This window comes from Camelus dromedarius, chromosome 1, assembly GCF_036321535.1.
Source record: "Camelus dromedarius isolate mCamDro1 chromosome 1, mCamDro1.pat, whole genome shotgun sequence".
NCBI lineage: Eukaryota > Metazoa > Chordata > Mammalia > Artiodactyla > Camelidae > Camelus > Camelus dromedarius.
In genome coordinates this window covers 19,392,569-19,417,982 of record NC_087436.1, presented here as the reverse complement: position 1 = coordinate 19,417,982, position 25,414 = coordinate 19,392,569, and the positions used below count along the sequence as shown (strand labels likewise).

General features: G+C 39.6%; 1 protein-coding gene across 3 annotated transcripts in view; it reads right to left on the bottom strand.

Moving 5' to 3' along the window:
• Nucleotides 1–20,119, bottom strand: part of SLC10A7 (solute carrier family 10 member 7) — a 221,951-nt gene extending 201,832 nt beyond the window's left edge. For all 3 annotated transcript variants that reach the window (XM_010982654.3, XM_031465197.2, XM_064492030.1), the window contains exons 1-4: nt 19,797–20,119; nt 12,540–12,622; nt 6,338–6,474; nt 1,498–1,573 (exon numbers count right to left, since the gene is read on the bottom strand). In XM_010982654.3, coding sequence (XP_010980956.2) covers nt 1,498–1,573; nt 6,338–6,474; nt 12,540–12,622; nt 19,797–19,896 — 396 coding nt within the window. In that variant the 5' untranslated portion in view covers nt 19,897–20,119. The remainder of the gene's footprint in view (nt 1–1,497; nt 1,574–6,337; nt 6,475–12,539; nt 12,623–19,796) is intronic.
• Between the last annotated feature and the right edge of the window lie 5,295 nt (nt 20,120–25,414).

Genomic DNA, 25,414 nt, shown 5'->3' with positions numbered 1-25,414 from the left:
TTGTATATTGATAGGCATGGTCCACTCCAGAAGCTATTTATAGATGATTTGTATTTATTGGTGATTCTTCCCTTGGTTGAAAGGCCCTAAAACATACACCTATTAGATAATCCAGCCATCCCACTACTACATATTCCCAAGAGAAATGAAAGTATATGTCCACTTAGAGATTTGTACACAATGTCCATAGCCCCAAAGTGGAAACTGCCCAAATGTCCACCGACAAGTGAATGGATAATCAAACTGTGGCAAATCCATACAAGATACTACTATTCAGCAATAAAAAGGACTGAATTATTGATACACACAACAGGTGAATCTCAAAATAATCATGCTGAGTAAAAGAAGACAGAAAAGGAAAAAAAAAACAAAACAGAGTACATGCTCCATGATTCTATCATACAAAACTTTAGAAAATGTAAACTAACCGATAGTGACAGAAAACAGGTCAGTGGTTGCCTGGGGAAGAGGGACGCTAAGACAGCAGAGAGGGATGACAAAGGCATACAAGGAACCTTTTGAGGGTTATGGATATGCTCACTGTCTCAATCATGGTGATGGTTTCACAGGTACACACATGTGTCAAAATGCTAAGTTGCTGAAATTTGTCCAGTTTTTGTATGTTGATGATATGTCAATAAACCTTTTTTAAAAAAGAACATAGCAGGTGCTGAATAAAAATTTTTGGAATGAATAAAATGAATGATGATGAAAATAGATGTGAAGAAAGCAAAATCCTGAGAATGAATTGCAGTCAGAACGCCTTATATCTTTCCTCATCCAACAGTATTCTTTTCTGAATGATGGCATATTAGTAGAAAAGGAGGAATAAGCTACTATAAAGCAGAGTCCAAAGTTTTAGGGCTTTTCGGCCAAGAACCACCTATAAGCAGCTCCTGAAATAGACAACCGCTATCTCGAATACACAAGCATTTTTCTTTTGCCACAGTCCCCTAGCAGTTGGATAATTTCTTTGAACTTATCTTAGAAATCTGGCCTCATTTCTCCTTTTTTTATCACTTGAAGATCACTTGCCATTAAACTTATACTGACTCTTTTTCCATGAACGTAGTCTGCCCTAAATTCTTTTAAGAACAAAGGAATGGCCATAGCGGGTGTCCTCTCAGTTCATGTGTCTTGGATGTAAAAGTCCTTTTCTTTGGATTCCTTGTCCTCTGTCTCCTAATTTCCCACTGAGATAGAAAAATCATCATCTCTATTCATTTTACCTCCCTTGCTCTTCTCTTTGAAATCCTAAATTCCACTCATTATCATCAGTTTTAGCATCATCCTAATACATGAGTCCACCCACTTCTATCATAAGCTGCTATAGTTACGCGTTTTTGTGACATGACTCCTTAGACATAAATAAAATAAAATGAATAAAATAAAATAAAATAAAATTAAATAAAATAAAATAAAATAAAATAAATTAAAATAAAATAAAATAAAATAAAATATAAAAGCAAAGCACTCATTTATAGCCCCATGACTCACCTCATTTCCACCAACCGCCTTGGTTAAAATCACTGCAGAGGACACGGGGGGAGGCATGCAACCTACTGTCTGCAAACTGAAAAACAAAAGAAAAAGCAATTATAAGCAGGGTTTTTTTTTCAGTTATAAATAGTTTTTGCTACATTCATTCTAAAAGAGCAGAGCTGAGTAACTGTAAACAGGAGTCTGTTTATTGACGCACACGCTTGTTGAGATGAGACAATTCTGTTGAGGCAACATGGCTTAGCAGATAATGCAAATGTGCGGGGAAGTTCTCACTCCATTCCATGGGCCTGGGTGTTTTCATTTTTCAAATTACTTAAACACTCGTACAATTCAAAAAACAATCAAGTTACAGTGAATGTGGTCATTGAAAGATAATCAAAATGGTAAATCATTTGGGGAGCAGATATAATCTTAGTTATTATCAAGTATCTTTCCCTTCCTTTTTTTTTTTTGTAGGAAGGCTTTTGGAAAATTAAAACTTTAAAACCTCTTCCAAAGTTCAAGAGTATTTAACAAATCACAAGCTTGTATTTGCTGATTCCTTTCAGTGAAACAGCAATTCTCAAACTTGCATCTCATAGGAGACATTTTCGTCTTGCTGTAGTATCATTATAAAAATAGGCATGACACAATTATACACAACTTGGATTCAGAACCTGTAGTAAATTCTAAATTTGATTTTTATTAAATTATGTGTATGCTCCCCAGATCATGACAAGGAGTCTATACTCTTAGTTTAGAATATAAAATACATTGCATGATAAGCAAATGAAATTATGAATAGTAAATCCAAGTATTTACAGTATAAACACCTTACTCGACATTTATACATTCTAGGGACAGTGAGTGGCTGACCTAGCTAAAGTGGAAAGTTTTCACACAGGACTCAAGGACACAGAGTATCTGGCTAGTATTTTGAATGTAGGCTCACAAGTGATTTTTATTCAATTTTGTAATAATGTATTGTCTAATATTCATGCAATGAATTTATATTAGTTCTCAAAAGTTTTAATTAACCTTGACTGACAACTTAAGAAAAAAACCTTAAATGGAATTTCCAGCTTAGTTCACTTCAATATGATCTTCTTTTAAGGTTGATTTTCCCAAGTGATCTGTAAAGCAGTCTGTCCAATTATGAATTCCCAGTCTCAGAGCCTTCCTTGTCATCTCACCATCAACAGCACTAATACTCACTGAGTATTTATCATTTGTTGTAGACACTGTCCTAGACACTTCACTCATTTATTCTTTACAAGTCTTTAAGATAAATACTATTATTATTCTCATTTTTCTGAAAACTAAAGAAAGGAGTTCAATAATATGACTGAACTCACAAAGCCACCTATTTAGGGTTAAACGTTTATTCTGGAATCCAAGGGCAAAGACTGACTGAGGCCACCTCCTCCAGCCTCCCTGCCTTCTCTCTTCCCTACCACCAATACCAGGAACAGGTCCTCTTAGGTATTTTCTACCCTTCTAGCGTTTTCAGTCTTTCCCTCATTTCTGGTCCCTTCCCTTCTACGTACAAAGGAGCGTTCTCTCTAACCTACACATTGAAAAAAAATCACTAACCTATACACTGAATACATATGCTTTCTATAGGGAGGATACTACACAAGGGTATAAAGAAAAGAACAAGATGTCATTCCTGACTTCAAGGAGGCAGAACATTCAACAAACAAATGTAGGTAACTAACCTCGAAATTAGTACTGTTGCCTCCTCAAGATGTAATCCGACTTTTTTCATCATGGCTCATTCTTGTGCCCCACCTCCATGACATTACAGCTCATCCTCCTTTACTCCCCTGGAATCTGACTACACCCCTTCTAGTAAAAGCAGCAAACTTATAAGTGACCAGTGATCTCCTAATCACCAAATCCAACATCCTTTTCCCTATATTCATTCCCCTGACCCATCTGCTTCTCAAAGCACTGTTTTCTTGTTTGCCATAACATGTCGTCATTCTAATTTATCTCCTGTCTTTTAAACCAGGCCATTCTAGTTTTTTGCTGGCTACTCCTGTCTTCTTCTCAATCTTATTTTCCAATCTGAATCTATCAGAATACTTACAAATTAACATCTCTAGCCCTAACCGCCATTCCCAAATGTGTAGCTGCCTATGACTACAGCTTCACATTAAATACATCTAATTTTGAATTTATATATTTTCTAAAAAATCCATTTTGCCTCTCAATTAACCTACTTCTATCAATGGGACATTTTTTCCCCTAATGGTGCAGTTTGAAACTTTGGAGTTCAGTGTGGCTTCACCTACTCCTCATAAACCAATCAACCACCACAACCAACTTTCCATGCTTTTCCATGACTGTGGCCATCATCCCTCTTCAGATGTTTTTCACCCAAGTCTAGACATTTCCAAACACCTCCTGAATGGTCTCTATACCTTCGCTCCTTCCCTTTAACACATCAAGGTAAAAAGTATGTGCTCAGAATTTATTTCGGTGACTTAAACAGAATCCTAATGTAGGAGTCTGCAGCTCCCACAAGCTAGCATACTAAGTGTGTATTCTCAAACTGAGGAGGGGAAGGGAGAAAAAGTAAGTGAAGTCGTCTACTTTTGTGCTCTTTTAAGTTTAATATCCTGAGGTGAGATCTGTGTGCTTTTCAGCATACTGAGATTACAAGCTCTACTCTATACTCAATATAATGCTACCAGATAATCTTCCTTAATGACCACTTTTTAGCATATCATCTTCTTGCTTAGCACATTTAAGAACCCTCCATTATCTACAGATTCAAACCCAAACTCATCAACCCAATAGTTCCGATCTTCTGCAACTCTGGCCTTTTTAGGAAGTTTTTTATCTTTGTCTCGCACTAATGCCTCATTTTTTAATTTTCTGCTTTAGGAGTACACAACCCCTGCTGAATCTCTTACCTTTTAACTGATCACAACACACATCTAACAAATCACACGCTGCCCCATTTTGATTGGTTGCTATACACATCCAACTAAATTGGAAGTTCCCTGAATACAAGGAAAATGAGTTAATATCTTCCTATTTCCTGAGTGCTCCATATGGGGCAGATACTCAGTAAATACCAGCTCTTAAGACACGTCATACATTGTTGCTCTACAATGATGTCATCATATTTATGTGGCATTTCATGCTTTCTGGTGAAATTTTATGTTCATTCTCTCCAACTCAATCTGGCCAAAACAGCACTCTTGATTTCCCCCACCTCATCCTAACCTATTTTTCTCCAGCTAAGGAAACGGTGCCACCAATTACCCAGTGACTCATACTCCAAATCCAGAAATCATCCTTGATTCCTCCCTCTTCTTCTCTTTCTCTACGTCCTATCCACCCATGGGTTCTGAGAGCTCTAAATTTAAAATATATCCTAAAAAAAAAAATAAAACAAAACAAAACAAAACATATCCTCTATACACCATCTCTCTATTGCACTGCTACCTTACGACACTAGCCTCCAAGCTGGTGCCTCAGCTTTCTCTCCGGCCCTTCTCCTATCTAGTCTCCACACATGAACTAGAAGAATCATCTGCAAACAGAAATCAGACCACATACTCTTTCATTTAAATCCCTCCAGTAGCTTCCTGCAGCTCTCAGAATAAAATCTGAATGATTTACCGTAGCCTACAAGGCTCTGCATGACCTGGCTCCCGCCTACCTTCAACTCCAACTCATATTATTCATCCTCTAATCATCAGGCTGCGGCCATCACTGTCATTTTCCTGGTGCTAGAACACAGCAGGCTTGTCCCAGCCCTTACACACTCTGTTTCCTTTGCCTAGAACATTCTGTCCCCAGAATACTGCAATCTAAATTAATCACCAGCCTACCCTCCCAACCTTTCAGCCAGATCATACAGTTTTATTTCACATCACTTATCTCTATCTGGATCATCTATCTACCTGTTTATTGACAGCCACACCTAGAGTCTCCTTGGCATGCAAAGCTAACTGGCATTTGCCAGTTTGTTCACTGTTGTTTCTCCAATATCTATAATAATTCCTGGCACATAGTAGGAATTAAACAGATGACTTGAATAAATGAATGAGTAAGTGGTCTCAGTTGATATCCCCAACATCATTAGTAAGCAGGCAGTAAAAGTATGATTATCCTCATTTTATAAACAGGGAAACTGAGGTTCAAGACTATTAAACAACTCCTCCAAGTTACATAGCAAGTTAGGGACAGGATCAGAATGCAGTCTTTAGGCTTTAAGTTCAGTGTTTCTAGCTGTTCTCCTATAATGCCAAAATGTGGTTAGTTTTAAACTACTTCAAAATAATTTTTTAAAACCATTCAATCCTTTTAACAAACATGGCAACATTTTTAGTTGGAGAAAAGATTCTAATAAAAATCTACTGTTAATTCAATTATCCTATCAAACATAAAACAGAACAAGGGAAAAACTAAATGTTTGTCCCTTCTATGTATTTTTTCTTTCCTATACATTTTAAAAGCACATATTATAGTCAGCTAGTATCTGCATACATTTGGTAAAGGTATAGGATGCAAAAGTTAAAGCGCCCAATTGACAGCCTACATTACACACATGCACACAGATCTTATATTCTCTAGTACCTTCCATTTTTCTCCCAACAGAAAATTGTCACTCCTAAAACCTTAAGATTAGGCAAGAGGGTATATTTTAAGATACTGTTAAAAATTCTTTAATAAACTTCCTTGATGAAACATTATCATTTTAAAGATTAATAATAAAGTTAAAAATGTCTTTATTTCCTTGTATCACATATAAGCACTTTTGTATACAGTCGCCACAGAAACTATGTCACTAAAGATGCCCCAATGAAAGTGGACCCTTCAAAATATTTAAACATACCCTTTTAAAAGCCATTCATTGATGGGTGTGATCGATAAGAGCTGAAGAAAAAGCCATATTGCTGCTGGGAAGAATGCAAGTGTAAAGATCTGAATAAAAAGATGCAGTTTTAAATGCACCAAAGCACTGGTCAGCTCCTGTGAAAATGAAGGACACAAAATAACAAAGGTAAGAAAACTATTCAAGAGAGAGACTGCTTTAATTGAGATATAATTACATATAAAATTCTGTTAGTTCTAGGTATACAATATGATGATTTGATACATATGTATATTGGAAAATGATCGCAATAAGTGTAGTTAATATCCATTAATTTGGAGTTATTTCATAGCTGAAATTCTTATCTATAAGCATTTGCATAAGAAACAGACTTCAAGAAAAAAAGTTACTCATGATAATTATAAATCATTTTATACAAAATTTCTGAAACATTCTAATTTCATTCAAATACAATATACTCCCACAATTCAGGTTTGTAAAATTCTGGACCAGGACTGAGCTAACTCCCTTTACACTAGTATAAATTTCAGAATTGTTGACACTGTAAACAAACGTGTATGTTTAACTCCCTAAGACAAATTCTTGTTTAAAAATTAGCAGGAACTAGTATTTTAATTAAATATGATAATCAACCTCTATTCATTACACCAGACTTAGGAAGGGTTCAGTCTAACAAGATGTTACTAAATCTGCACACAAATCATAATTTTTAAAAATGTTTTCCCCAGTGATATTCTCCAACTCAAAATGGCTTTTCCCCCAGCATCCACTCACTAGTTTTCTTTATTAACACTTACTGAATAGCAGCTCTATGCTACGCTCTTAGCTTGCCACTTTATGGATGTTATCTCATTTAATTCTTACAACCACCCCATTAGGAAGATATTATTATCCCCATTTTACTGACGAGGAAATTGAGGTTGACAGTGATGCTCAGAGTCAGCGCCCTTTCTGGCATGCTTTCAAATCTGTGCCTGCCTGCTTCTTCCACCAGCTCACATCGCTGCCCCAGGAGGGAAAAGATTAGCGTGAAACACAACAAACCAGGCACATATGAGTCTCAGAACTAAAAAAGGATACGCCAGTAAATATGAATAAACTAACAAGCATCTGCCTTTGAATTTCTTAGAGTTATGGGGTTATTCAGTGGAAAGAAAAGAAATCCAGGAAGTGGTAGAAAACTGACATAAAACATGCAGGCAGTCAGTAAAGCACAGTCAAAGATGCCAGAGGTTCACTGGTTGTTAACACAACCCTTTGGTGTCTGCTTCCCCCACAAGCCCCTAGTTCACGTCAGTCATGAGCACCAGTTTATAGTTTAATAAGCAGTAGGTTAATGCAGACTTATTCACTGATCACCACTTTCTGCGACCTGTCTCCTCAGCTCCTACTATTCATCTCTGTGTGAAGACACACAGCGGTCCCAGTTTGGTCACAATGGGTCCCTAACAGCATCTACGGAACATCTGGCAATCTGGGTCTACTGCAGGGCAACTGGGAAGCACTGGGCAGACCAGAATCCACAAATAGGTCCATGGATTAGAGCCAAAAAAAAAAAAAAAAAAAAAAAGAAGAGCCATCCTGACACTGAATCAGAAGTTTCACCCCAGAGAAAACTTGAGCAACAGCAAGTTCCAACAATTCTCAGCAGTCCTGAAACCAAATCCCACTCCAATATACTCAGAGGCATTCTATAAATATCAAGCCAATATTAGTGGATTTTTTTTATCTTTAAAAAATTAACATAAAATGATTAGCCAGAATGCATTTGCATACACTTCTCACAGGAATATAAAACAGTATAACTTTTCTGAATAGTAATTTGGGAAGATGTATTAAGGACTATAATACAATTCATATTCTTGGACCCCCAAATTTTATGTCTAGGCATTTATCCCAAGGATATAAAAAGTGGTTATAAGCATTTATATACAGCACTGATACCACAGCCATTATCTATATAGTAACATCTGGAAATAACTTACATGTCCAAAAGTGGGAGAATAACTAAATAACTGAAGGAATAAAGAGAGTATTAAGAGCTATTAGAAACCATGTTAAAACTGTGTGGATGAGGATGTCAGAATACAGGGTCTCTCCCTACCTAACCAACAGGTGTGCCAATTGGCACAAACTAGGGAGAAAAACCCAGCAACTCATTCCTTCAGTCAGTAAATCCTTCCCGAGCACCTGCCACCTTTCTCAGCATTCGGAATATCTATCACAGCTCACACTGCACATACCATCTTACAGAGCAATTCCGCTTTGAGGAATTAATCCTTCACACATACTCCCAAGTGTGGGAAATGACATATTTTAGGTTATCCTTTGCAGAATGTTTATAACAGCAAAACCTTGTAAGTTACCTAAATGTCCATCAATAGAAGACTAGGAAAATCTATCGACACATTCATAAAATGGAGTATTTTTCAACATAAAAAAAGAAATAGGGAGTTAGTTCTTCATGTGCTGATGTGAAACAATCTCCAAGATATGTGTTTTGAGTAAAATAAGGTAAGGTGACAAATAGTATAAAATACCACAGTTTGACAGGTGGGGGCAATGGGGGTGGGGAGTACACACAGGTATTTTGCATAAATAGCTCCAGAAAGATACACAGAAACTGTTAACATTTGTTGTCTCCAGAGAAGAGAGCTGGATATCTAGCAGATGGGTGAAAAGATTTCTCATCATATATACTTTCATACTTTTTTTATTTATCTTCACAAAAGTAAATAAAATGTAAATTATCTTATTTTCAAATAAAGAAAAATTAAATGAAATGTTAGATCACATGAAAAATTACTATTATACAATGTCGCATAGAAAAATAAAATTTATATGTGTATATATATAATTTTAAAAATATTTTTAAAATATTCTTTATATGAAAAATACGTTTAGGAAAAAAAGAACTAAAATACACACAAATGTTAACAGCAGTTATTTTTATTATTTCTAATCTTTCTACAATGGAGAAATACTACTTTTATAATCAGAAAAAAATTATAAAAAATAAAATATAGTTAGGAAATACTAGCTGACCTGATAAATGACCATTAGAAACAACTGACCTTGCATTAGAATAATGGAACAGAAGAGAACTCAGCAAAATGAATTACAAGGGACTACTACGTTGGGTTATCAGGGACTTCTTAACAACAGGGAAAGAACAGGCAGAAAGCGTTCCTAAGAAAGATTCTCAAGACCGTTACAAAAACCCAATGTTATATATTTTCTGTACCTTTATGTAACCTTAAAGATAAAATAAGATCACACTGGGGAAGAAAAAGCAAGTAAACACTAAAAAATCCGAAAGAGTATTATTCCACACATAACCATGTAGAATTTAGGGCCACCTTCTCAAATAAATAACATCATGAATAATTGAAAAGTTGATTCTGCATGACATTTTGTTTATTCACATGTAATCCAGGTCAAATTCCATTAAAATAAACTTGAGGAGACACTCCACATACCAGAGCTATTGCATAGCACTGACAGCATCAAGAATTGCTTAAAATCAGGGGCTCTGACTGGGGATGTAGAGATATTTTCATTACATACCAATTTTCCTCCTAACCCTTATCTGACCTTTATTGGATTCGCTTTCTGGGGGTCAGCCTCATAGCTCTGGGCTGGAAACAAGCAAGAAGAGCTTCAGGTTTAGAATGTGCTATATTTACTTCTAAGCTGAGGGGACTTTAAAAAGTAATGTTTAGGAAAATAAGGAAAACCCTGTATATTCTGGTCTACCAGGGACCCTCTCCAGGCCCTCAGCTTCCTGCTCATCTTTGTTGCTGTCCTCAAGTGCCAAGTACAAGTGCCAAGGACGCAGTGCCTGGTAGCCACAGGCTCTTGATAGGAACTTGCTTAAACGAGATGGGTCCTGCCGCAGCCTAAGTGACAAATCTTCTCAAGTGTAGGTTTGAAGTTAACTAAGTATAAAATATCTTTCAAATGTGACCTGTTTCATTTCACTGCAGCAGTGGTTTTAGAAACCACTTCAACAGGTATTTTACAAACTAGAAATCAACAGTCACAAAACTGAAGATTAAGCATTAAGTCTTTTTCACATGAAGTATTAACACAGATCCTTTATAATTTTAATAAACTAACAAAAGAAATTTTAGAATGCATATTATTACATCAAGGTATTACATCAATACTACATGAAATGTTCACTATAAATCAAACTTGAGTAGGACCAATGTAAATGCTTTCAAATAAACTCAAGTTAAGAATAACTTACTGTCTCCTACTTGCAAAAATGCACTATTCCAGAACCTAATAGAATACGAAAATAGTAGTCCCAGTTGAAATTAATTTAAGGTTATTAAGTAGAAAACAAGTAACAAGAACATTGCTACCTCCTAACTTACAACTATTTGGTTGCCCAGGAAATTAGCAGAGCTTAGAGACAGTTTAACTTTACACAATGATGCAATCTAGGGCATCTTAAGTTAAATGGATCTTGAAAATGACTTAATGTTGTTATTAGTTTGAAAAGGGCCTTTAATGGAGGAAGTGGCTTTGATGGCTACTTAGATACCACGATAAAGCACAGGATCAAGGCATTTCATCATTAGATCCAAATTAGCTGGATGACTCTGAAGGTTTCCTAGGTGCTAACATAAGAATTCAGTCCATAGAGAAATGCTAGTAAGCACGGCATTCTTCCTTCTTCAACTCTGGCATCCCACAAAGTTGGCTGCTTTACAGAATAGCATTAAGTAAGAAGCTAAAGGAGCGAAAGACTCAAGTCTTGCCAGATTTCCCATGGCATAAATAACAGCCGTAGCCATTAAGCAGCCACCAGGGGACGTAGTTAGAGCAATGTCCCAAGTAGAGGACTTGGGTAAGGCAGCTGCTCCACAAAGAGCATTAGCCAAGGCCAGCAGGAAGACCTCCACGGAAGATCAGTCCAGCACCACAGGAGAGGCAAATATCTTCCTGTATCACTGGGCCCCATGTTTGAGCACCAATAGTAGATCTCAGGTGTTGACCTGAGAAAAAGCCTATGCCCACTAAGCACTAATCACAGTCCTTTTATATCAATATAACTTACAAAGACTAGAATTTAACGTACTTAGGAAATCCTGTCCCACATCAGTTTTCAAAAGATCAAGAATATTTAGAATTTTCAAGACAAAATTTATCAGCCACTATACAGGGATCCCATCTATATCAAAAATGCCCCATTCATAAGATTTATACCAACCTAATAACTACAGAATACATAAATTTAATAAAGCCATGCTTTTTCCATGTCGCTACTAGGGCGGTCAAAGAACAAGGTAACTAAATTTATTCTTCATTCAAAGCACACTTAAAATAAAAGAAAACAAAGGCAAGACATAATGCTGAAAGAGAATTTTAAAGCCATTTCCAAAAAACAAAACAAAACAAAACCCAAATCCTTACATAGTAAGATTTCCCTACCTACATAAGAATAAGCATCTTAAAATGACAACTTTAAAAATTCAATGTAATTTCTTCAAAAGTAAATAGGTACTATCTCCTCTTTTTTGCTTTCATTATAAGTCAAAAGAAAATGACAAATTCTACTCATTCTTCTCTTGGATGTAAAAATGTCTGGATTTCATTCTAAGGGAATCCCATGTTCAGTGACACTTGGATCAATAAATAACACTACCTACGTGTCTTCATGATAGATTGACATAGTATAAAAAATTCTAGTATCTCTCTTAAAATATTCATTAATATTTACTAGATATGCTGGCAAAAATTATACTTTTCTAATAAACACACAAATTTTAACTAAAAGTTATAACATAACAAGCATCACTTGAACAGCATGAGCCCTGGAAACCAAAGATGATCCATAGAAGTTATGGAAAGCTAACTAAACCTCAGTGGCTCAAATGTGCCACAGCAGGCACCCCTATAGTGACCACCACATCTGAGGAAGACCTGAAGTGGATGTTTCAGTTCAGTTGCCATATTCAAAACATAACCACTATAACCACACCCTCAGGCTTCACGCTGTCCAATTATACAGTGTCTGCAATATGCCGGTACAAAACGCAAGTCCTTTGCTGACGTCCAAGTTCTCCTCTACTATAGTGACACCTTCAGACTGTACCTACACATGACCCTACAAAAGGAATCTGAAATTTCAAAATAGCAAACACAAATTAAATTTTTCTCTCACTTTTCATGTGCCCCATAGGTGACGTACCTCTGTATTTAATGAGAGTCCACTGTTAAAGAATATTGTTGCAACAGCAATGTAGGAGACGGTTATTTCTGGCTTCAGTGGTCCTAAAGAGAGAAATAAGTGACTGTTAGATAAGAATTTCCAGGAGATAACTTGATATGAAAGAAGAAGCCATTGGAGGAGAGCAAACCATGCTTTAAATCTTCATGTTGCCTCTAATACACTAATGTGCTGACAGAGTTAAGCATTTGCTGTGGTGCAGCCCAACTCCAGAGAACATTTCCTGGAGGGCAAGGACCATGGCTGTCCAATTCAGCACAGCATCCTCAGACCAGAAGGATGACAATAAATGCTGCTCTCACACAGGAGAGCAGATAGGCAGCATCCTTCAATATTAGGTCCTAATTTTATCTGCCACACTATCAGTGCTTAGATAATGATCAAAATTCCCCACACCAAAGGAAAAAAATCAATGGAAAGAATTCTATCTCTTTAGCAAATATTATTTTATTCCTCCTAGGATATCAGAAATCAGAGCTTATGTTCATGCATACATTCAGTTTTGCCAAGAGTATTCAGGCTACAAATATTTACTGAGCATTTACTTACTATGTAAATGAGATAATGAAGAGAGTAGCAGAGGACTTAACAATAGTTGTTAAGACTATAATTATCATAATTATTATTAAATTGTGCCAGACCCTGGGTATACTGTTGTGAACCAGACAGGTCTGATCTTTGACCTATGGAAAAATCCTCTCAGGAGATAGGCTGGCATCTCCCCAGATGGGTTAACACTGTGGGTACAACAGGGACAACCCTAATATTTATTTATTTTTGTAGTTTATGTACAGTTGGGTTGAAGACCTAATGTGCTAACCAAAGAACAGCACTCTTTTAAAAGCTGTAATTCTGAGAAATGCCATTTTATAGCTGTATACCAGTGGTTTTCCAGCAGCAGCAATTTTGCCCCTCCACAGATGTTTGGCAGTGTTTGGGAACTGTTTTTTTTAGTTGTTATAACTCAGGGAATAAGGTGTGTTACTGGCATCAAGGAGAAATCAGGAATTCTGCTAAATATCCTGGAAGGTATAGGATAGCCCTCCTGACAACAAAGAATGATCATGTCCAAAATGTCAAAATGGCGTGCACCAACATTTTAAAATCTGACATCATCTCATATTTGACATTCTATTCAACTCTCTTGTGCTGGGTTGAACAGTGTCCTCCCCCGGCCAAATTCATATACACCCAGAACCTATGTTTGGAAATTGGGTCTTGGCAGATGTAATCAAATGAAGATGAAGTCTTACTGGATTAGGGTGAATTGTAATCCAGTGACTGGTACTCTTATGAGTAGAGAGAAATTTGGACACAGTCACACACAGAGGGAAGATGGCCACGTGAAGACAGAGGCAAAGGCTGACGTTCTATTACCACAAGCCAAGGAACACCAAGGACAGCTGGCAACCACCGCCAAGTCAGAAGGCGCAAGGAAGGATTCCTCCCTAGAGCATTTGGTGGGAGCACGGCCCTGCTGACATTTTGATTTCTGATTCCTAGCCTCCGGAGTAATTTCAAGCCACATGGTTTGTAGTAATTTGTCATAGCAGCCCTAGAAAACCAATACACGCCCTGGAGGAAAACAACAGGACAGATCACAATCATAGCTCCTCAGTTCCCTGCGACCCTCCACCACGCCCACACATACTGCTCAACAAGAGAGACCAAGCTCGGAAAAAAATCATCATTCAGTCCATCGACAAGTATTTATTGAGCAACTACCATGCTACATTTTAGGCATTTGTCATACATCAGTGAATAAAAGAAACAAAGATCTCAAACAATGCAATACATTCTTTTAGATACCTGGCATTGACACAAATCATTGTGCTGAGATCTGAAAACAGGGAGCAAAAGGGAAAAGGCAAGTAAAAAGGGATTACACTTCAGGGCAGGTAAAGCTGTTCAGAAACTTAAAAAGAAGTACTTTTTTTTATCCTTATGAGTGAATCTGTCTCAGTCGCTCACACTGAGAAATAGTATTTCCTCGATGACTGGTGATTCAGGAGCAGATTGTAAAAGTCAGGGAATCTGGCTTGTTTCAGAAGTAAGTGCCTTCCAGGAATTTTTAATGCTCTGTTTGGTTTTTTGTTTAAACTCTTATCAATTTTCTTTTCCTCCAACCCCCTGCTTTTTGTGAAGCTCTATTTTTGTCACCTGTGCATCTATCCCCAGTGGTGCCCCAGATTTTCTGTATCGGATGGGTTAGAGTTAGCAGTACGTTCACAAGTGAGGGCTAGGAGACGAGCGCAAAGCTGCATCTCCATCGGAAGCCCACGGAAACCCACGACATTTATTTAGACTATGTTTTTTGGGGGCAGACAAAGCTTGTACCATAGTCAGTCAACAACTGTATTCTTTAAGAAGCTAACTCTTCCCAGATTCCTCAAAAGACGAGGAACAGACTTACTATATGACCCAGGAATCCCGCTCCTGGGCATATATCCAGAAGGAACCCTACTTCAAAATGATACCTGCACCCCAGTGTTCATAGGAGCACTATTTCCAATAGCCAAGACATGGAAGCAGCCTAGATGTCCATCAACAGATGACTGAATAAAGAAGATGTGGTATACGTATATGATGCAATACTATTCAGCCACAAAAACCGACAACATAACGCCATTTGCAGCAACATGGATGTTCCTGGAGAATGTCATTCAAAGTGAAGTAAGCCAGAAAGAGAAAGAAAAATACAGTATGAGATCGCTTATATGAGGAATCTAATTAAAAAAAATAAATACAAAACAGAAACAGACTCATAGACATAGAATACAAACTTGTGGTTGCCAAGGGGGCAGGGGGTGGGAAGGGACAGACTGGGATTTTAAAATGCAGAATAGATAAACAAGATTATACTGTACAGCACAGGGGAAAATATACAAGATCTTGTGGTAGCTTATAGTGAAAAAAAAAGTGACAATGAATATATACATGTTCATGTATGACTGAAAAATTGTGCTCTACACTGGAATTTGACACAACATTGTAAAATAACTATTACTCAATAAAAAAAAAATAAAAAAAAAATAAAATAAAAATAAATAAATAAATAAAAATAAATTTTAAAAATGCAGCTGACAGGGAACTAGAAAAAACAAAAGAAGCAGCTAACTCTTCCATGCTCCGTGCACATATATATAAATACATATGATAACAATTAACTAATTGGTATAATTCAGTGGAATGACCTCTCACTATCAATGTTTTAAATCTTAGAGATAGGGCATACTGCTTTTTGTATTAGATGCACATCTAAATAACTCTAATCTATGAAAGGACATGGTGAGGATATTCCTGGGCTACCTACAACGTTCCCTTTAAAAAGGGAAGGAGGAATTAATCCTAACTTAGGGAAACCTAAAGCCCTTTTGAGACCGATGATGATAGATTGCCACGTGTTGTGAACACGGAACTGGAAGTCAGGCAGGGCTGAAATAAAAAGTTGGTAAATATTTGTACAGAGGTGAGAGTTGAAACAACGCTGTAAAAACGATATCTGGCCCCTCTCCAAGGTGATGATTATATCCTCCAAGTCACAAAAAGAACCAGATTCAGACCTTGAGATGGCTATAAAGCACAAGGTAGAAATATAACTTTTAACTTTTCCTGAAACAAAAGCCAAAAAAAAAGAAATGTTTATCAGTGAAAATGAAATGTGATAGCAACATCAAAAGAAAAATAGGCCATTAAAAAAAAGAAGCAATTTTGGGACTCCAAACCCATGCTTTTTAATGTAGGGGGAGGAGAGGGGGAGAAAATGATTAGCAGTGCTTAAGAATGCAAGGAACTACTACCATTTCATAAAATATATTCATTCCCAGGTAAACTTCACTTCTAAACCTAATCTAAGATATTCACACTAATATGCTTAAGCTTATAGCGTGTTATGTTTTTTCCATGGAAAAAACAAGCCCTTTCCTTTTCAGGTTTTATGTTTTATTAATGGCAATAATTTCAGCAAAGATGCAGGTAGAAATGAGAAGCTTACTCTGTACTTTCAAAGAAGTAAAGCTTTCTCTTCTGAAAATGAATAGCACAGTGTTGAACTGCAGTAAACTCATAGCTCAGGGCTTCCCTGGGTTGAAATGGAACAGATTATTGACATCTTAGAATCTACACATTTACATCCACTGTGGCTCTTTACTTTCAACCTTCTTTATTTAGAAATGAAATGTAACTGAGTAAAAAGAACAGGGAACTAAGAATTAAATTATCTAGCTAGTACTTATTATAACTTTTCCCATTTGGAAAGTCATCCAACTCTCTAATTTTAGGGTTCCCATATCTATAAATTTCCTGCCATACATAACTCATCCATTGGCTATAAAGATTGTTTTTAAAGGGAGGTCAGGTAAGGGGGGAGGGTACAGCTCAGTGGTAGAGTGCGGGGGTAGCATGCATGAGGTCTGAGGTCCTGGGTTCAATCCCCAGTATCGCCATTAAATAAATAAATAAATAAACAAACAAACAAAGCTAATCTCCCTCCCCTCCAAAAGAAACCTCCCCACAAAATTAAAAAATAAAAAAGAAAGAATACAAAGGGAAAAAAGGGAGGTCAGATCAGAGACGTGATACTTTTAAGTGTGGAAGTCTTAACACTTAAAAAGAGTATGGTCATTAAGGTATCGATCCAGGTAAAGGTGAAGTGAGCATCTTCACAAGTTGAAAATAATCAAAACTTTTCCTGTTGAAAAGAAAAGAATGTCTAGAAAACTGTTTGATTGAAAACTGTTCAGTCAGTGTGAGTGCATTAAAAATGTATTTGCATTCCCAGTGTACGGAGCCCATAGCTAGAACTTCTGACTAAAAGTCTCAAGCAAAAAGAGGTGCTTTCGATATCTCTGAAGAGCAGAAGAGGCCAGAAACGTGTTTAGCAACCATTCCTCTCCTTGTCCCTAGATTTTTGTTGTTTTAACTAATGGAGTGAAAGTGTTATTGGGTACTATTAGGAAGTTTGTCTTTATTTAAGAAGTTTTACAGGTGGGAAGATCAATTGAAGTATCAACTTAGCCTGACAGCCTATATAAGAAATCCCAAACAAGTGTTTGTCTAGCTTTTCTTTTTAGAAAAAGGTAACTTTTACATATAGTCAGCTCTCAAAGAAATAATATGAGTACACTGTCGTCTAATATTAACTGATTCTGTTCTGGTCATTTTGGGCTAAAAATCAAGGCATGGAAAATGTCTTTATTACAGAGAGCCTTTCTTTATAAAGGCTATTCATTTTGAATGATTTCTTGACAAGAATATTTATTTGCCTGGATGTTGCAACTAAGGCAGAGAAAGAAATAAGGCAGAGTCCTGGTTCCCAGTCCTTCCTCTTCCCTAAGCTAGCTAACTTGACCTAGGGTGAGTCACCCGACCTCAGGTCTCAGTAATTTCAACTGTAAAAGAAGCATGTTGACTTCAAATAATTTAAAGCTTCCTCTCAGCTCTTAACATTCTCCTCTCTTATAATTAAACAAAGAAATGAATTATCCCAGGTTAATGGCATAAGGACTAGTGACAATAGGAAACAAGATTTCTAAGATACAATAATTCACCAAAACTTCAAGAAGCAGAGTCTGAGGAAAGAAATAAGGTTACAGAATCCATCTCACACTTACCACTGTGGGAAAAAAGGCCCAGGGAAAAATAACTCTCCTGCCCACCGAGCAGCCCAGAAAGGTAAGATAGAAGGTATTTCACCAAACCGAGTCCCTGCCGATCTAAACTTCAAGAGCATACATCACCTGTAACCGCACCTTAACACTGAGCAAGTAAGAGATCTCACACTAGAAGCTATAACGTCTGCAACTGAAGCTAGCAAAGGGTGCAATTCCAGATGACTGCAAAGATGCTCTCTAACGTTAATTCTTACCACCCGGCTAGCTGCAGGAACAGGGGAACTCATTTGGCAGAACCCAGACACCAACATTCACAAGTTTCCCCAAAGCTCACGGAGAAGCTATGTCAAAGAAGAAACTGGTACCTTCAGCAAGGTAACCACAACAAATATCTTCATTCTCACAGTTACATACCTTACACATTTTGTACTAAGTTGAACATAGAAGAAAAGAACCTTAAAAAGTTTTTAAAATCTCCAGTCTTCGTTCAAAAAATTCCTTTTAAATGTTATGTTCCCTGAAGCTACCTCTAAATGGAGGTATTGAGGGTAGAGGGTAGAAAGAACCACTGTTCTCCTGAGAGATCATTTCATTCACTTCCATCGTGTTTTAACAAAAAGGCACAAATAGCTTCAAATATCCTCCTGGGCACTTCCTAGCATAAAAGATTGTGTGTTCTCACTTCCGTCCTTATCTGTCCCTGTTGTATGACTGATATGTAAAACCTGTCAATAAGCGTGAACCTGCCAAACAAGGTCAAAAAGACAATAAACTGAAGAGATTCAATTCATGTTTATGAAAAGTGGGACATGAGTCTCTAAGGGTGCAAGGGAGGAGGGGGCGGGGTGGGCATGAAAGCTAATAATACTTCCAGTCATTGCCACCAATGACCATCCACACATTACAAGGCTCCCACTATTCTGAGATCTGAGGATGATTTTAGCCTGCCTACATTTCCTTGCCAAAATACACACTACACATGGTCTAACACTGCCTGTATCTGTTAGACTGCTAAGTGTAGCAACCGAGTGCTGGCAGCACGCGGAAGCAGTGAGTGCAACGTGTCAGTCGGCTCGGGAGTTTGTGGAGAGGCAGCAACTGCAGCAAATCAACACTCTCCAACATGTGGCCCACCAAATCTGAGTTGGAGGAGGAAGAGATGTCCCTTTCTCTTCCTCTGCCTTAAAAAAAAAAAAAAAAAAAGTAGGGAGAATGAGGTGTCGCAAACGAACAAGGTTGGTGTCCACTCCAAGACAGATAAGGAACTCCTGGCAACCTAGCATCCCTTGGGATAGGATGCTACTTTGAAGGCAAGAGGAGTAAGTTTTATTCTGATTAACCTCACTCCTTAACACTAAGGATACTCATCGATTGTTCGCGGAAAAGGCAACCTGCGTTCAAATTCCCTTGCCCTATTCCTAACTATAAATTCTCTCTGTAGTTGGCAAGTTAAAAAATCAGCAAAAGGGCCAAAGGACATCCTGGGCTGGCCAGTGCCCCTAGAGAGGCAGACTCTCCCCAATTTCGGGCTCTCCTTCTTCCCAAGACTCGCAGATCAGTTCTGAAGTGGGAATCGCTGTGGAGCACGCAGAGGTGCAGTACTTACCCCCATTTACCCCTATGGACGGCTCCAGCTTTGCTCCGGAGATCGCCAGGACTATTCCAACCATGAACCATTCTTTTCTCATTCTCTCCAACAGCCTCATGTTTGTTAGGGTGGGTGGGTTCTGTTTATTTGTTTGGCTTTTTTTCTCCTTAAACTGCGATCGCTTAATCCGCGGGGCGTCTCCACACTTTCCACGGTCCCACCTGACATGCAGCAGAGCAAGTCAAATTGCTACCCGTAAATTAAAGACCAGGGGTTTGCTCCGGCGGCTTCGAGGAGGGCTGGGAGTAGTAGTATCCAGTGACAGGAAAGTCTCTCTCAGCGCCGCCATCACTACCGTGCGCCTCCTAATAGACGCGCACAAGCCACGGCCGCTCTGACCACGGCTCCCAAGCCCAAATGCTCTAAAGCGGATATTTGGAGTAGGCCGGCCAGCACAGGCGATCGGGGAAAGGGAAGCTGGCTGCCGGGTAGGGCGAACAGACTCGCCGCCGTCAAGACCTGCGGAATCTTATAAATGACTGGGGCGGGGAATGGCGTGAGACGCCTCAGTCACCCACCTTTACCAAGGGTCCCGCGCCAACAAACCTTTAGGTACAGCCACCTGCGCCTCTGGAGCACCCGCACGGAGAGGCTCTCTTTTGCTTAGCCCTGCGCCGGCGGGAAGGGCTAGCTTGCGCTTGGAGAAGGGATTTCTCGATCGGCAGCTGCGGCGGCGGGGTGCAGGGTTTTCGGCGGCAAGTTTCTTCGAGGCATTACGACGCTTCCCCGACGCCGGCGTTGACGTGTGCGCGAGGGGGAAGGGGAGGCCGCTCTCGGTCTCCCGGTTCTCAGCCAGAGCCTTGGGAGTTACCCGCGCTCGTGGCTCCGCTCGGGAAGGCTGCTCCCTCGTGGGAGTTAGCCCCAGAAATGGGTTAAGAATTGAGCACTGAGCTGATGCCCAAGTCTGCAGGACCGCTGGCGCCCCGGAGGGCGGGCGGGACCTGCCGCGCGTGTCCGATTGCCCGTGGATGGGCGCTCCGGCCGCAAGCCCACTTGCCAACAGCAGCCCGGGAGTGGGGAGGGCTGCAGGGGTCCAGCCCTCTACCAGGAGTTGGAGACCAGGTCTTCCTTTGGGGACGGTGGGTGAGTGCTCGAGCTCCCTCCCTGCCTCCTAACGAAGCTGATGGTGGTCCGAGTGGGATATGAGCTGGCGAGTCTGGAGGTGCAAGCTCTCTCTTGATCCCCAGAACTTCCCCAATCCGAGCAGCAGGGCAACTGGGGGAAGGAGGTCAGGATCCCCAGGGCAAAAGTGGTGAATGAAGTCCTGCCTTCCATTGCCCCACGTGCTAGATTCTGTCCGTCCCGTTTCTCCCTTGAAGTGTTTTCTGGCAACCGGTGACATTGATAGTTTCGTAAACGGACTTCCTATCCACTGACCGTGCGGAAACATCAACTCCTATTATGCAGCTGAACAGATAAATAAGGAAAATGCTGTGTTCTTATTTAGTAAGAACTCTTTGATCTGTTTAGAGCAGACTCAAACTCACGGGAAAGTTTTCTGTTTATTTTTGGTGGTTACTTAAAGGAAAAGAATTCTGTTTCCTGAGGCTACTGTAACAAACATCTAAAACTGGATGCTTTAACATAAGGGAAATTCAGCCTCTCACAGTTCTGGAAGCCAGAAGTCCAAAATCAAGATGTTGGCAATGCCCCAGTTCCTCTGGAGGCTCTAAGGAGAGAATCCTTCCTCGTCTCTTACTTCTGGTGGTTGTTGGCACAACTTAGCTTCCTTGGTTTATGGTCACATCCCTGCAGTCCCTGCACCTGTCTTCACATTGCTCTTCCGTGTCTCTTATGAAAACACTTGTCATCAGATTTAGGATCCAACCCAATAATCCGGAATGATCCCGCTTTAAGATCCTTAAATCTTAACTACAAATATCCTTTCTCCAAATTAGGTAACTGTTCTGTGTTGAATGGTGTCCCCCACAATGCTCATGTCAACCCGGAACCTCAGAATGTAACCTTATTTGGAAATCATGTCTTGCCTACATAATTAGTTAAGATGAGCTCATACTGTATTAAGATGGGTCTAAATCCATTGACTCGTGTTCTTACAAGAAGGTCATGTGAAGACACACAAAAGAAATGTGAAGACGAGGTCATGTGAGGATGGAAACAGACTGGAGTGATGTGTCTCCAAGCAGAGGAATGCCAAGGATTCCACCTTGAGACCAACCACCAGAAGCTGGAAAGTTCCGGAAGTGAGGCAACTGGAGGGTGTGGTAAAGGATTTAGATTTTATTAAACAGTGTAGGAAGCCCCTGAAGGATTTAAAACTAGCTAGGGAAGGCATGTCCAGTTTTGCTGGAAAGATTAGTTTCAGCGCGATCTCAGAACAAATAGTTCACGAGGAAGTGAGTAAGTCAGCGGAGCTGGAAATAGTAATTAGTATAAGAACTGTTAAGCAGGAAAAATCTAAAATAAATGACCTGTCCCCTATAGGGGTTTGGCCAAGCCATCTGAAATGATTCCCAGAATCTGTTTATCAAACCGATGCTGGTACCATTCACTGAGCCAGGGAAACTGTGTAAAGTAGATTTGGGGAGGAAATTGTAGATTCAGTTTATATTTTGTGTTCAGGGCCATTGGAACATGTGAATAGAGATGCCCAGAGGCAAGTAGAATGGAGGTTTGAGCTCAAGAGAACAGAGTTACTTTAGCTCTGAGATTCTTCAACAATAGATTATGGAAATCAGAAGCATTAATGCAGCAAATATTTACTTTTAAGCTGTGTTAGTTACATCAGTTACTCAATCTCTGAGTATAGTTCATTTACTCATAATATTTATGAATGTTTACTATGTGCCAGGAACACGAATACACCTTATGATTGCTCGTGGACTTTGTGTTTAATAAAATGGTAATAGGAATCTGTCCCATGAAGCTGATGCGGGATAGTGTATGTATGTTGCTTTGCATGGAAAAGATGCTGTGTTTTTCATTTATTCCACAAATATTTATTGAGCTCCCACTTTGTGCTAGGCATTGTTCTAGATACTGAGGTTACAAGGAAAAGTGGGAGAGAAGGGTTCAGCTTTCCGTGCTGTTGCAATGATGACATGAAAAAGAAAAGGAACAAGAGGCAATAGGCTCTGTGGTGAAAATAAAACCGGTCAAGGGAGAGTAACAAGGAGTCTACTTTGAGTGGTTGGGGAAGGCCTTTCCAAAGGGGTGCAATTTAAACGGAGACACAAATGATGAGGAAATGTCCCCTGATGCTGATGCCTGGAAGCTGAGCACCCCAGGCAGAGGGAGGACTGGTGAACATCCCATGTCAAATCCCTAAGGTGGCAACGATCTTGACACGTGTGTCAGTTTCCTGTTGCTGCCTTAACAAGTTACCTCCACTCAGTGGCTTAAAACAACACAAATGTCTTGTCTTACAGTTTGGGGGCTCAGAAGTTCAAAAGGGCTCTCACTGGGCTAATAACACGTTTGCAAGTCTGCATTCCTTTCTGGGTTTCTAGGGGACAATCTGTTTCCTTTTCCTGCTTTTAGGCGCTGCCTGCATTTCGTGGCTTCTGGCTCCTTTCATCTTCACAGTCATTAACGACTCAGCCAGTCTTTCTCAGGATGAACCATTCTGGCTCTGCCTTCCTCTTTCAATCACAGAGACCCTTCCTATTACAGTGGGCTCACCCAAATATTCCAGGGCAATGTTCCTATCTCAAGAGCCTTAATTTAATCATACCTGCCAAGTCCCTTTATAAAAAAAAAAAAATTATAGTGTGCTAGAAGTTAACCCATGCAATTTTTGGGGGGGGGGAAGGGGTGGTAATTAGATTTATTATTTATTTTTAATGACAGTCCTGGGGATTGAACCCAGGACCCCGTGCATGCTAGGCATGCACTGTACCACTGAGCTAGACCCTCCCTCACAAAGTACCTTTTGCCCTGTAAAATGACATAGGCATAGGTTCTGGGGGTTAGAATGGGACCATCTTTAGGGGCCATTAGTCCGCCCCCTACAGCATGTCAGAGGAGCAGAAGGAAGGCCAAATGCCTGGAATACAGCACACTAGGGGGTTGGAGGAGGCAGGGGCCAAATCATCCAGATCATGTAGGTATTTATAGACCAGGTTATGAAGTTAAGAGTTTATTTAAGTGTGATGGGAAGCTGTGGGAAACTTTTCACCAAGGAAAAAAAAAAAAAAAACATTATTAGAAGGTCACTCTGGCCGGTGGGTAGAGCAGGAACTTTAAAGAAGAAACGAGGTAGGAAGCTTTTGGAGTGGTTGAAAGGAGACAGCCTGCTGGCCTGCGCTGGAGAGGCAGTGGTCATGGGGAGTCAGAAAAGGTAGATCGTTTCCAGCTGTGTTACAGGGGCAGCGACAGCATTTGCTGCTAGGTTGGATTTAGATAAGTTAGGGAAAGAGGAATCAAGGACGACTCCTAAGGTTTCGCTAAATCCAGGATTTGGGTGAATGTCGGTATCAATTTACAAAGATAAAAAAGGTGCAGAAGGGCAGAGTTAGGAAAATCAAGACTTATTTCGTGACAGCTTTGAGGGGCCTGTTAGAAATTCAGGTGGAGATCAGGCAGCTGACTAAACAGTTCACAGAGGAAGATCAGGGCTAGAGATAAAAATTTAGAAGTCATTGGCATGAGTGGTCTTTAAAGCCATGGAACTGGATAAGATTACCCGGGGAGACAGTGCAAACAGGAAAAAGTCTTAATAAAGGACCACAAGTCAACTACTACTATCCAGAAATCTCACCCTCTTTCCAGAAATATGGCCCCACTCTACTCAATGATCTTCAATGGCTTTATGTATCTTGCAGAATAAAATCCACATTCCTTAGTCTGACATACACTGATCTACATATCCTATACAACAGACTGGGTGAATTAAATGACAGAAATTAATTTCTTACAGTCTGGAAGCTGAAAGTCCAAGAGCAAGTTGCTGGCAGGATTGGTTTCTCTCTCCTTGGCTTGCGGATGGCTGCCCTCCTCATGCCCCTTTTCATGTTCTTTTCTCTCTCCATGTACACATCCTTGGTGCCTCATCCTCTTTTTGTTAAAGACACTAGTCACGTAGGATTACCCTAATCTTATTTTAACTTAATCACTCCTTTAAAGACCTTATTCCTAAAGTCTGGAAGTTGGGAATTCAATGTATGAATTTGGGGAGGACACAGTGCAGCCCCTAACAATGGACTTACAGAGTAGGACCGAAATGATCAGATGCCACTTCCAAGACTAGATTACAAAAAAACTGTGGCTTCTGTCTGGGGCCTTCTCTTCAGGCTGCTGTTCCTCTGCTGAGGGAAGCCAGCTGTCATGAGGTCAGCCACGGAGGAAGGAGCTCAGGGGCAGGGAGATGGCCTCTCCCTTTGCAGCCAGCCAGGACCTGAGAACTGGAAGGGGCTCCTTCTATAGAATCTCAGGATGACGGCAGCCCTGGCCTCCACTTTCCTGCAGCCAGTGGACCCAACTGAGCCATGCCCATAGTTCTGACCCCCAGGAACTGTAGGCTAAATCATGTTTGTTGTTTGAAGATATGAAATTGGGGGGTAGTTCGTTACCCAGTAATAGATAACTGATATTTAAGCCAAATGGCAAAGAGTTGA